This window comes from Eschscholzia californica, unplaced genomic scaffold (genome assembly GCF_041429995.1).
Source record: "Eschscholzia californica isolate CP2 unplaced genomic scaffold, dmEscCali1.0.p SCAF_1, whole genome shotgun sequence".
In the NCBI taxonomy this organism is placed as follows: domain Eukaryota; kingdom Viridiplantae; phylum Streptophyta; class Magnoliopsida; order Ranunculales; family Papaveraceae; genus Eschscholzia; species Eschscholzia californica.
Window position 1 is genome coordinate 44445448 of NW_028238198.1, and position 14257 is coordinate 44459704.

At 39.5% G+C, this 14257-nt stretch overlaps 1 protein-coding gene across 2 annotated transcripts; it reads left to right on the forward strand.

Moving 5' to 3' along the window:
- Positions 1-1631: 1631 nt before the first annotated feature.
- On the forward strand, positions 1632-4658 carry LOC147567063 (Tetratricopeptide repeat (TPR)-like superfamily protein). 2 transcript variants are annotated; one of them, XM_086653670.1, is made up of 2 exons: positions 1632-2947; positions 4248-4658. In XM_086653670.1, the coding sequence occupies exon 1, from the start codon at positions 1816-1818 to the stop codon at positions 2944-2946; it is 1131 nt and encodes a 376-aa protein (XP_086509796.1). In that variant the 5' UTR covers positions 1632-1815; the 3' UTR covers position 2947; positions 4248-4658. The 2 variants fall into 2 exon arrangements, 1 of the variants encoding a protein (XP_086509796.1); XR_015230666.1 differs by having other exon boundaries at positions 1694-3412; positions 3474-4658.
- Positions 4659-14257: the final 9599 nt, after the last annotated feature.

The window sequence follows — 14257 nt, forward strand, 5'->3', positions numbered from 1 at the left end:
ACCGTCTCCCGACTCTTGATGATTCTCTTTGAAATTTCATCTGGTATATCAAATCTACACACACAAATACACATACATTAAAGAAAAAAAAAATCATATATTGTATTATAAACTACATGTATAGTTTCGTAAATTATATATAATGTTTGTCAAATTTTGTCAACATTTGAAGGTTTTGAGTAGTTTGGTAAACTTATCAAGGCTACTGTTTTGGGTGAAAAGTACGCGTAATGGTAAATAAATAATACACAATTTATGTGGACTTATACGTAAATTATATACATAATGGTAAGAACATAAAGATATACGTAAATTATATATACTTTATTGCAAAGTACACGAGATTTGATAGTAAAGCGAAGTATTTCTAGTAATGAAATGAGTACTGTTTTGGTGTTAAAGCACGGGTAATGTTCTATAAATTACCCATAATTTACTATAGATTGTGGTAATTTACGATAAAGTACATGTACTGTAAATTCTGTTATGAGTAACCGTACGAAAGAACAAATGATTCATAAATCCGTACGGATTGAAAACCAGATCTGAAGAAAAAAAAATGAGAATATCATTAAGCTTAAACTACAAATCTAAAGATATCTGCTATGATGATTGATTGCAATAATGTCAAACTCGAGTTGAAGAATTAAACATCAAGATCAAAAACATAAATAAAATTTTAAGAGAGAGAAAGAAAATAAAACATAAATAAAATATGATATTATCACTGGATGCAAACATAACATACTCACTTTGAAGGAATCATTGAATAAGGAAAAGATCTCAAACAGTCGTGAAAATTTTAGAGAGAGCAAATAAACATCATACATTCGAAGTTAATGAATTAGTAAACAGATCTTATAGATATGTATCATAAATCGGATACGTTTTATAATAGAGCGAAATAATTAGGTTTTTAGTTATAAGAAGAAATATTAGATATTAACAATGGTGTTTATACAGATTTCGAAAGTATTAAACCTGATAAATGATGAATTTTGACAACAATATAATGTAGAAGAAGAAGATTTTCTGAGTTTAATGGAGGTTTGTCAATTAAACCAGTTTTAGAGAGATCAAATAAAGAGTTTCCGTTACTGAAAATAATGAAGATATCCTTACTTTGAATAGAAACATGATTGGAGAGAAATATGCGAGATAATAATGAAAATATCCTTATTTTGAATAGAAACATGATTGGAGATAAATATGGAAAAAGATATGCATAGATTTCGAAGATAAATTAGTTATAAAATATGGAAAGGTTAGATTAGGGATTATGAAATAATATTTATTCTAGAGATTTGTGTTTTCTCTCTAGGTGAGACCAAATGGACTAGATATCCATTTATATTATTTTTTTGGTTTTAAAACCCTTTATAAGATTAGAGAGGATTATATCTCTTATTAGGACCCGTTTTTTGGACTATAAGCCCAAAAATTCTTATATGTATTAGAATAAAACCTTTACTTGAAAGAATAAAGTTGCTTGGTGTTATTATAAAATAAATTTTCTTATACTCTAGGTTTTATTTGTTACATCAATACCATATATTCTTCATAAATTACTTGGTATAGTCACAAAAACATTAGTCGTTGAAGGTGTGGACCATAGCAGGGTAATGTGCAGCTGCAATGGGCCAGGCCGACCGGCCCATACTGCCAGACTCGGCCTGGTTGATATACTGGCCTTTCCCGAGCGAGCGCATGCCCAAGCTATGGATATTAGGCGTCTCCGCTTTCTCTCTCATTTTGCCGAAGTCGATCGCCGATCACCCTAAAACCCCAGGAACGAGTTACTGAAGAAAATCGAATATGGAATTGGAAGCACAAGAAGAACAAGAAACCCTAATTTCGTCAGATCTTCAATCCTTATCAATTTCAGATCCATTATCAAACCAATTTGGTTCCATAAACGATCTCTGTTTCGAAATTTCATCTCTTCAAGATCTAGCTTTCCGAGGTTCATGGAGATCAATCCTTGACAAAATCTCTCGATCTCGAAAACTTTCTCTCCTTCAAAAACCTCACGAACATTTGATTTATCTCTGTTACAATGTTTTAGCTTTAACAAAACTTCGTCAATTCACTGAAGCATCTGAAGAACTTGATACTCTTGAAGATTTTGAAAGTTCTCAGTATAAATATGAATCTCATCCTGATCATTATCCGAATCGGTTTGGTTCTATGGTTCCTTTCGCTCTTCGATGGCTTCATGCTGAGATTCCATTTAAATTAGGTAAGAGAGATGAAACCCTAGATAGATTGTATTCTTTACTTGGCTTTGTTCGGACCAAATTGAAGGAGAGTGAATTGAAAAACCTAGTTGCTTCTGTTGATCAATGGAGAAAAAGAGAAGCTTTTCTCATAAATTCAATCTCTAGTCATCATTTAAACAATAAAGAGTTCGGAATTTGCTTGACATTGTTACAAGATTTGCTCAATCGTAATTCATCAGATCCAATTTTGTTATCAAAATTAGGTTATATACAATTACAGTTTGGTGATATTGAAGGTTCAAAACTTTCTTTCAATAAAATTGAGAGCTTGCTGAAGGAAGGGGAAAATGTTTCATTATTAGATGAAAGAGAGTTTAAGAACTTAATTAATCGTAATAAAGCCCTAATTTATGTGGTTGGTAAAGATTATATATCTGCTGTGAGAGAGTATGATGAATGTATTGAAAGAGATCCATCAGATGTGGTTGCTATGAATAATAAAGCTTTATGTTTGATGTATTTGAGAGATCTTTCGGATTCAATAAAGGTGTTGGAGAGTTCGTTGGAGAACTTACCTACATTTGCATTGAACGAAACCCTCGTCATGAACTTATGCAGTATGTACGAACTCGCTTATGTTAGTCATGCTGAGACTAAGAAGACTTTGAGCAATTGGATTGCTAAAGTTGCCCCTGATGATTTTGATTCAACTTGCACTCGAGTTTGAGGTAATCGCCTATTACCCATTTCGTTTATGTTGTTAGTTTTATTTTTTAGGTATCTAGATGTCATCCATTTACCTAGGGTTGACTGCTTAATGCCTGTCTTGATTTCTGAAACTGGTTATGTAAGGATTCTTCAACTTAATTGCACTTCATATTTGCAAGTTCTCATGTTCACTTTTTCTATTCTTCTGCCAAAAAAAGAAATCGACAGAGACCCTGATTCTGCGCTTACCACTTGCGTGCAATTTTTCAACGACATTTGTATGTATTGAATGAGTTGATTAAGGCATTTAGTGGGTTTGGTCGATCTTGATGAATATGAACTTAGGTCTCAACTTCCCTGAAATCCGACATCCATATGAATAGTTTGTAATTATTTGGCTTCTGCAATATTTGATTGCAAATCACTAGCCTTGCTTGTGCATTAGCTTCCTGCGGGCTGCGGCCCGAAATGTAGGCACCAAAGTTGTCTCATAGACTCACATATCAGACTGGATTCCGGCAGAGTCTCCTTTGTAAACCAAATCAGTTTTTTTTGTTGCAGGATAAACCAAATCAGTTGCACCTATCAAACTTGTCATTTTGCCACTTGCATTCATGAACACTCTAATCTTGTGGAAGCTTACCAGCTTTAAGTTAACAAGAACTTCAGTCCATATACAAGAGCTTACAAGAAAAATCTTTCCACCCTTTAAGAAGTAAAACCATAAAAGACTAGCACTCATATATGCTATCCGTAAAAGTCTAGAACACATTAGGTTTTTGTTCAAAACTGAAGGTAGTTTAAAAGATATCCAGAAGACTTTATCATAATGAGTCTAAACACCACATTGTACCCATACTTTTTCTCGTGAGGCCCTGCACACTTGTGCTTAACTTCTTTTCCGTATAGATAGATATTTTATTTTCCAAGTTCTTCCGTATTTTGAGTTCTTCAATTGTACTTACTTTTGGATCGACCATTACCAAACTATACACAAACAACCTCAACCTAGGTAGGTATTTTATGTATCTAACATGATTTATGCAAGTACATGCAATATTTTGCATACCAAAATGTCACATTATACCAGTTGAAGTGATTGCGAGTTTCAAACAAGTATTGGAGTATCGGTTATGAAACTCTGTATCCGACTCGGTGACTCCTAAAAAACTATTAGAAAGTAGTAAGCATTCATATTAGATAAATCAAAAACTGATTCACTTGTAAGGGTAATGGCATGCTGATCTTATTCAAGACTTCTTCACTTTGTAGCATTTTTATCTGATACAATTCACTTATCCTTTTCTTACACTTCATCAGCTGCCTGCCTTTGCATAGTTTCCTGATACAAGATTTGCATGGTCAGACATGGTAATGAAAATAACGGGCTGAGCACTGTTTTGTGCGAGAGTTGAAATTCACGATCGCTAAGAAATTGTGGATTCTTCATCAATATAGGGGTTGGGATGGCCTTCATTAAGCTGTACAAACACTTTCTTGATTGAAAAAATTGTTGTATTTGGTTCTTTTTAAACCTAAGGGTTGAAATGTTGATATATTTAATTAAGGTTTCTGAAAGAACATTTGGACTATGAATAGGGTCCATGACAACATCGGAGTACAATGAGACATTGTTACTGTTTTTATATTACTTAAAAGTTTCTTCTTTTGTAACATTTATGTTACAACTGTTATAACGTTCTAATATTATATCGAGAAGTATTTCCCCCATTTTCGAACTGTTTCGCAACAATTTTTTGCTCGAACTAATGCATTACAATGCTCGTTTTCTATTCTAGTGTTATAATTGTTACATTTTTTGTTGTATTCTGAAATTGATATTTTTCAGTAGATTTATCTGATGTTATTTTCCTCATTGTCTTCGTCCACTAGTTTTGAATCTTAATCATCTGATTGAAACGAACCCAACAACTGGCTTAAGTAGCCAATCTAACAAGTCAGACAAAAACATTATCAAATCTGACTTGAGTCGATTCAGATCTCGAGTCACGTTTCAGATCCAACTTAGGTAAAATATACACTACTTAAAAAAAAAGTGAAAACATTATAAGCTCATTCAATGATCATGTTTAACGAGTGAATAAAATGACTAATTTTCTATTTGATCATGTTTAACGAGCGTGAATAAAATGCGAATTATGTGGAAAAAGTGTTGTTCAAACTGGAATGAATCAAGAATCATGTTTTGAGAGTTCAACAAAAAAAAAAAAATCATGTTTTGAGGGTTATAATGTAAAATTAATCTTTACCAATTTACTTTCTGTTCAACCAAACAATGCTAATTGTATTTTCTCCGGCATGTCAAGCAAAACAATACATGTTAAGTCAATATTTTGAACTCTTCTCCCGTCATGTCTAAATTAATAGTGTATCTTTTTTTTTGGTAGTATAATCTATATAATAAAACAGAAGGGAAAACGCTGACTAAGTCAAATATCCTTTTTCAAATATGAATATTGTTTAGAAACCCTTACTTATTTGCAATATGATCCTTAAACCTATGAGATCCACATGATTTTAATAATTTAAGAGAATAAATACCAAAGATCACTCATCAGGCGATTCTCTATCTCTCCTTTACTGCAACCCTAAAACTTATCCACCCTCAAGATTTCACTCATCGAAACCCTAATCATCTTCATCCTAAGCATTAAAGCTCTTAAATTGCCTCTATTGCTCATGCAATAACCGGACCATCTACCAACTCTCAAGAAAACTTTTATTAAAATCAAATCTAGGTTAAAGAGACCATAAAGAGCATACTCAAGTAGTGTTTAATAGATAAAAACAAATCACTCAAGATATACTCAGAGAGAAGGCCAAAAGATTCAGTCGTTTCTTGGGAAGAAGCAAAAGGAGATGATCAGGCATAATCAGATAAGTATCCCTTAATCTTCTTCTATTTACATCTGTCTCGATATTATTAGTGCAATTAACATGTGGCATAACTAAACCATTTACCAAGACGGGCTACTCATTAGAACCCTCACGCATGCGACGGATTCTGAGGGATAGAAGATGCTCGGCCTCCCCACTCTGTTTCTTCCCCTTTGATCTTCCAAGTGGTTTAATTCTGGTAGGGTTCTTCGAGAAGAAGGGAAATCCGCGGCTGTCCTCCTACACGTGGATAACATTCACATGAAGATCATTAAATAGACCTTTCTCTCAACATGCAGATGAAAGATCATCTTCCTACTCATTTCCATTTAAGAGTAGTTAAGTTCTTTAGGTCTGAACATAGAGTATTTGCACTCACCCTCTGTTTTCTCTATCTGCTTCTTATGTCGACTAATCCCCAAGATAATCTTGAAGAGCTTGCTCAGTTGATGTCGATCCAACTTAGTCTTTCAGACTCTGGAAAACTTACCATCAATTATCCCAAGCCCTCTGAGAACAAACAACTTCCTGTCATTTCTTCTGGTTTTCTGGCTCGCCTGTGTTGCCAATATGACTATGGTATTTGTTTCATACGCAAGCATCTCTCTGCTTAGTCAAGGTTCTTTCGAGAAAGTCGTATAACTCCCTCTGCTACTGGCCCCAACCACTTTATGATTAAGCCTAGGAATCTTATAGCTCTTAATGAGATTAATCAGGGTAGACCATGGATTATTATGGGATATCTAGTGGTTATGCAAGAAGTTGATTTTCCTTTTCATGGAGAGGTTCCTGCATTAAAAGCAGGAACCGATGTGGTGCAGTTTCTCTGGCTTGCCTTCGTCCATCCAGAATCGTCATGACCTCGAAATCATCTTTTCTTGCATGGGGTTCATTATGCAGATTTAACATAGAAATTTCAGTACGGTTACGAACACAAGTATAAGAATTCAATTTATGTATGATGTTCGTACACCACTGCTAGCCACTCTAAACTCGATTTAAACTGATGGAGGCAAGCCTGTTAATTTTAGTTATCTTATGTTTCCTAAGGCTATCTGTCATAAGTGTAGAGTGGTAGAGCACCCCATTAATCCCTGTATCAAACCTCAAGATCATCTAGACAGTGTCCCTATGGAGGTTAATTTCGTTGCCCATGGTCCAGCAGAGAATTGGGCTCTCACTGTGGTTCCTTCTTCTATAGCTCCTTCCAACCCTATCCCTCCCTATGAAATATTTTAGCAAAATGGGAAAAGGAAGGACTTAGACAAGCTGATTGACGTTAAAATTGAAGTAGATGATCATCATCAGTTATGAGTAAGAAGTTTAAGGAACACAGTTTGGGTCGGAGCTCATCTTTTTCGGGTTATCATCATGGTTGGTATTCAGGTAACTCTTCAGGTTCTTCTTTTACTGGATATGATCCTTCTAGCTGGTACACTTCCCCCCTGAGTCTGTCGATAGCCAGGAAGAGCGTCGGAGACACATCTTTGCTGACTCACTCTTAGAATCCTCGAGGCAACTAATGGAAAACAGAAGTGAAGGGGACAATGAGTAGTCTGTTTCTTGGCATGGATATTAAGGTTGTTTCGGTTTTTTTACTTTGCTTATACTTAGTTCTGTAAAGGTGATAATCTTTACTAGTTTTGGTAATCTCTATTAACATATGATGATAGAGATCATGTTAAGTTATTATCTTTTTATGTTTATTTGAACTATTTTGATGTACTGTGTTATGGTAGATAGTTGGTATTATCAGGAACTGTTTATGTTTTAACTTTAATTTAGGATCGTATTATATAACTATCACATGTTATGTTTTAATTAGTTTTATGTTTTGTTTAATTAGTTTATTTGACTTCAAACATTAGATTATTATTGTAGACGGTGAGAAGTCTACGGGTTGGAAGTCAGAAGGTCGGTAGCGGAAACGTCTTCTGGAATTCCAAACGTCGAGTTCTTGATTGATGGGCACCAGCAACGTGTGAAAGAAACCTGCAAAAGAAGGTGAACAGACACAAACAAACCCGTGAAGGCTTGGGGGGACACCGGGATGGTGCCTGCCAAGGGCCCTCCGACGGTCAAGTCAGCAAAGTATTACAGTGGATAATAAATGAAAAGCCGAGGGTATAACCGTTGATGTGTAATCGGAGAGTGGTTAGGCTCGTAGAATGACCGGAGTTCGAATCTACGGGAGTGAAATGATCAGAAGTATGAGAGTAGATGTTACCAGTAGCGTCGAGCAAGAAGGAGGTTGTGATCTCCTCGAAGACGTCTGGAAGCGTCGAGCAGGAAGCGTCGAGCAGGAAGCGTCGAGCAGGAAGCGTCGAGCAAAGATAAGCTTTAACACCCTTGAGGCGTCTAGTAGTGTCCTCGACCAGAACCAGGTGAACTTGTATGCAACGTCTCAAGAATAATCGAAGAACAGAGGGCGAGTGGAGAAGAAGAAGTAGTATGGGTTGCTTTGCTCTGTATTCGATGTGTTTTTTCTTCCCCCTTTTTAAGTGGAAGAGCTCCTCTTTATATAGGCGTGAGGAATGATCCGTTGGGAGGAGTAAAGGCTAACCGTTACGGAGTAAGTGCATGGCAAGATACCTGGGATATGGTGACGTGTACACTAGCTGTACATGCACAACGGTTGTGTATGTTCTCTGACAACTACTCTAATTGTGCATGCACATGGTCTCACATTTATGTGAGACGTTACCATGTTATGCATGTCATTGATGGGGGATAATTGTCTCTGGAGTTACGTTGACCAAGTTTGAGATCTATGTCATTATGGGCATATGTGACATGTCGAGGATCTCATCGTCAAATGATCTTTAACACGTGGTGCATGGAGATCTAGACGTGTCAAGCGCCAGACGTGTGGAGACTCAGGCGTGTGGAGTTCTGTGCACGTGGAGACTCTTTGCACGTGGTTGGGCTCGACACAAGTTTTAGGGTCTAGGCGACGAGGTCCCATTAAGAGACTTCAGGGCTGGGCCCGAGAGTGTTGCGCTGGGCTTGACGTCTTAATGGGCGCTTTTAGTGTCGAGTGCCCTGGTGTGGATTTTGGTCAACACAGTTTGTCCCCCACTCTCTAAGTAAATATTTTATTTTCTTAGAGAGTAGATGCGTATTCGAAGAGGTGGCCTCGTAAGTCGGATAGATCCCGTGTTAGTCGCATGGGCTCAGATAACAATATGGAACTGATTTGTGCGGGTCAGTCAGGAACTTTGCCCGGAGTTAGCGAACGCGGTGTGGGTCCTCTGTGCGACGAACTGGGATTGAAGACTTCTCCATACTGTTGGGTAGTGTGGAGGGTATTTTTGCGCTGCCGGACAGCGTGGGGGACGTCTCCACGCTGCCGGACAGCGTGGGGGACGTCTCTACGCTGTCTGGCAGCGTGGGTGACTTCTCCACGCTGCTGGACAGCGTAGGGGACGTCTCCACGCTGCATGGCCGTGTGGAGGATACGCCCACGCTTTCTGGCAGCGGGGAGGACTTTACTTCGTCGGTGGCACGGGGCCGAACCTCGTTGTCTCATGGCGCGGCGTCGTCCGCGCCGAGTGGCATCGTCCGCGCCGAGTGGCATCTGAGCCGATCGCGTCCGGATGCATGGGAGATTGTTTTCTGCTATGGCGTAGAAATTGTAATTGTTATAGCACGCAGGGTGTCTCCTCTGTTATTCCTTGGCGCAGAAAGTTCTTTAAATTTGGCGAATTGTAAAGTTGCGACATGTGGATGCCCATGAACCTGTTATTTCGTGTTTGTCTTTCCGCTTAATATGTTTGTTGATACTAAGACTTGTAGATCTTGACATGTATACTACTTTTCTTATGCATGTGAACATGTAAACTTGTAGTACACGTAGGTGCACACGTGAACTTGGAGTACATATAGGTGTACAAGTAGACTGGTAATGCGCGTACATGTACACGTAGACTTGGAGTACACGTAGGTGTACACGTAAACTTGGAGTACACGTAAGTGTACGCATATACTTGTAATGCGCGTAGATGTACACGTAGACTTGAAGTACAGGTAGGTGTACGCGTAGACTTGGAGTACACGTAAGTGTATGTGTAGACTTTGTAATGCGCATAGAGGTGTACACGTACTCGTAAGGAGGATGCGTGTATGATGCCTGGCGTATATCTGTTCATAAATGAGAAAAAATTATTCAACCTTTAAGTAGTATAGAAAATACCTCAAGTTAATGTGGTTCGTCTGTACGTGCTCTTGTTTTGTAAAGAGGGATGGTGTGTTTACTCCACGCGAGTACGGGAATGCTCCGTTCAAATGGCGGGATGCTAGTGAGTGTTGTTTGTATGATCAGTTCGTCTTCACATGTTTCACATGTTTGTATGATCAGTTCGTCTTCACATGTTTCACATGTTCGTCTCGACATGTTTCACATGTTCGTCTCGACATGTTCCACATGTTCGTCTCGACATGTTCCACATGTTCGTCTCGACATGTTCCACATGTTCGTCTCGACATGTTCCACATGTTCGTCTCGACCTGTTTTGTTCCACGTGTTCGCCTCGACGTGTTTTGTCCCACGTGTTTTGTTCCACGTGTTTTGTTCCACCTGTTTTGTTCCACGTGTTTTGTTTCACGTGTTTTGTTTCACGTGTTTTGTTCCACATGTTTTGTTCCACATGTTTTGTTTCACATGTTTTACTCTGACATCTGCTCTGTGTAATGTAGAATTGGCAGACGGGAATTTGCACGGATTTTCTTGTGACGATCAGATAGTTAGGCTCTAGAGTTTCTGGGAGGAGCCCGCATTGAGGAGGAGTTGGAGAAGGTTGGTTTTCGGAGAGACTGAGTATGTAGTTTCTAGACGCGCACAGGGTACGTGTTCTGCTTTCAGCTTTCTCCAGGCGTTTGACTTTTACCTGTTTCCTTCGTGCGCGTAGATGTTTTCTTCAGCTGTTTCCTTTGTTTCTTACAGGTGGAAACATGGCTCCAAGACAGAGTTTGAAGGTACCATCAGCTAAGGAGGTGGCCTCCAAGAAGAAAATTCCAACGAAGAAGCCGAGGGTCGAAACGTCCCCCGAGCGTGCGCTCGTTCATCCCCCTACTTCTGGTGTTGGGCCCTCTTCCTCGAGAGTTAATACGCATGAGGCAGACTCTGAAGCGATGCACGTGGATTTTTCCTCCTCGATGTCGGTGTTCGAGGATCCATCCTCCCTTCGACGTGTTTCTAGCTCCTTAACTTCTGAGAGTGATAAGGCCTACCTTAGGAAGATAGGTGTTCAGAAGGCGTTGGAGCAGACGGCGCTTAGCGGTTACCAGGTTTGTAGTTCATAAAGTGTTAGAGCAGCCGTCTGCTACATCATCGGCTTCCCGACTAGTACGTGTTAACATCCATATTATTTTGTTGTAGGCGATGATGAGCGCGAACTATGCCCAGGAGCATATTAGTTCTTTGAACGCGCAGATCGAAGCAGAGAGTAGTCGTCATGCAGAGTCGGAGAGATCCATGCAAGGGCGCTATGAGGAGTTGGAGGCCAAGTACTCCAAGTTGAAGATCTCGCATAAGAAGTGTGCGGGAGTGCTTAAAGAGATGACTTACAATACTGTGGCAGTAGCTCGAGGCGAGATGATGAAGGAGTACGTTGCGAACGAGCATAAAGGATGGGACCTCGAAGGAGAAATTGAGCGTTATGAGGCCCTGAAGGATGTTGATTACAACCTAGATTCTTGCTCTGACTAAAGATGTCTTTTGAGTCGTGGACTCTATTTCTTTCTTTGCTTGTCTGTTTTTATTTCAGTACAAGTTTGATAAACTTCGTGAATGGGTGAGTTTTTGCCCCATTCTTTTTAAGTATTCCGACTTGAACTTGGTGAGACGTTGATTCTCACTTGTTATATTCTGAATGAAGTATTTTGTTTACGCTTATACTGTGCAAACAAGTTGTGAACGTTCTTTGTATGAGCAAACGGGTTGCCTTTTATAAGTCGTGTTGACTTATGATTTATAGATGTGGAGCATGCCGAATCTGTGCAAGTATTTTGTGCATGTAAAAAGACAAGTAGAAGTAAGAGACTTAGATTTTAAGTGAATTAATACCTTAGGAAATTCTTTATTGATACGTGTGAAGATTTCATACACTAGTACGAGTACAAGACAATCGGGTTGTCGTATGTAACCCTTTTATAGGAAGGGTAGCAATCGGGTTGTCGAGTACATGTAAAACAGATAAGCAATCGGGTTGCTAAGTACATGTAAAGAAAATGAGCAATCGGGTTGCCACTTTGTTGATGCTTGCGAATGTAGACAGACAAACGGATTGTCTTGTAGTTGAGTTTGTTGTACATTCACACTTGGTTTGTGTTGTCTTTTCATGCGTTTTTATTGTTCTTCATCTGTTGCTTCTTCATATGTCTTTACGTGCAATGTTGCTTCTTCACATGTCTGTATGTGCATTTTATTTCTTCTTCAACTGTTGCTTCTTCATACGTCTTTACGTGCATTTTATTGTGTCTTCGTTCATGCTTGTTCTTTCCCACATCTCTTTGTCCTGTGAAAATACATCATGAGTGTGCTCCCCCCAGCCTAAGTGTAGTACTGGACTTTGTGCTGGACTTAGGCTGTGTTAACCTTCGGCGAGAGGTGTCTTCGATTTCCTGTGGGGGAAGAAACAAGTGGTCAATGGCATAGCCATTGACCCTCCGACGCTCAAGTTAGTCAAGTACTAAAAGAGAAGCGAAAGATGGAATATTTGAGTTTAGAGTGCGAAAACTACTTCCCATTTCCTCTAGACATGTTCTTGTGAGCGTGAAACGTGTACTGGTGTGAAGATGTTTTTACCTGCACAATTTCCGTTGAGGGGCTATAGTCGGTGGAAATCCCACCGACTCTCCGATGCCTAAGTCAGTACATGTACAAGTAGGAGAGAAAACAAAGAGGTAACAATAGAGTTTAGAAATGATACAGTTTGAGATGCACGGCATTCCAACTGTTGTTTATGTCACGTCCATCTTGTGCTTGAATTTTATACGCGCCTTGTCCTACCACTTTAGTGATCTGATACGGGCCTTCCCAAGTAGGTGCAAGTTTTCCAGCGCCGCTTTCTTTGGTGTTCTGGAACACCTTTCGAAGTACCCAATCTCCTACCTTAAACGTTCGAGCTCGTATGTTTCTGTTGTAATGACGTGCTACTTTCTGTTGGTAAGCTGCATTTCTAATGGCTGCCATATCACGAATTTCATCGAGCGTGTCGAGATTGTGATTGAGTTGTTGCCAGTTACTTTCTTCTTCTGTCCATTGGTAACGGGTAGAAGGAAGTCCTGCTTCTGCTGGTATGACGGCTTCTGAGCCATAAGCGAGTGAGAAAGGAGTTTCTCCTGTTGGAGTTCGAACAGTGGTTCTGTACGCCCATAAGACTCTTGGTAGTTCATCTACCCAGGCGCCTTTGGCTTTCTTCAATCGTTTCTTTATTGTGTTCATGATTGTTTTGTTGGAAGATTCAGCTTGTCCATTTGCTTGGGGGTATCTCGGAGTTGAGAAGTTTAGTTTGATCCCCCATTCTTTGCAAAAATCTTGAAAGTCGAAACTAATGAATTGCGAACCGTTGTCGGTCACAATTTCTTTTGGAACGCCAAACCTGCAAATGACATTCTTCCAAATAAAACTTTTTACCTCTCTATCTCGAACTTGGTGGAATGCTTCTGCTTCAATCCATCTGGTGAAGTAGTCCGTCACAGCTAACATGTATACCCGTTGTCCAGGTGCTGTAGGAAGTTTTCCTACTATGTCCATCCCCCATTTCATGAACGGCCAAGGAGATAGTATTGAGTTGAGACGTTCTGGGGGGAGATGAGATGTGGGTGCGAAGCGCTGACAACTATCACACTTTTTTACGAAGTCAATGCAATCTGACCTCATAGTTGGCCAATAGTACCCGGCAGTGAGTACTCTAGTTGTTAGACTGCGTCCTCCGGAGTGATTCCCACATTCTCCTGCATGTAATTCAGTGAGGACGTACCTGGCTTCTTGTGGGGTGATACACTTGAGATAAGGTCCTGAGTATGACCCCTTGAGTAGTTGTCCATCTAGGATGGTGTATCGGGCAGCTTTAGCACGAATCTTTCTCGCTTCTCCTTTGTCTTCTGGTAACTCGTCATTTTCCAAGTATCGAATCAAGGGATTCATCCAGCTATCGATTTGATCCGTAGCGGCTACCTCTGAAGTAGGATTTTTCCACACTGCTGGCCACTCGAGCAAAACTAGAGGAATATTTTGAGTTACCTTTGTTTGAATTGAAGAACCGAGGTTAGCGAGCGCATCAGCGTGTCCATTCTCTAGACGAGGTATCTGTGTTATGTTCATTTCTTTGAAAGAAGTTTGTAAATCCTTTACGTGAGCAAGGTATGCAGTCATCTTGGCGTCACGTGCTTGATAAGTTCCCTGTAACTGGTTGACAATGAGTTGGGAG

What these genes read in the sequence shown, in the direction of transcription:
- LOC147567063 (XM_086653670.1), top strand. Translation starts at nt 1,816, where the DNA reads ATGGAATTGGAAGCACAAGAAGAACAAGAAACCCTAATTTCGTCAGAT.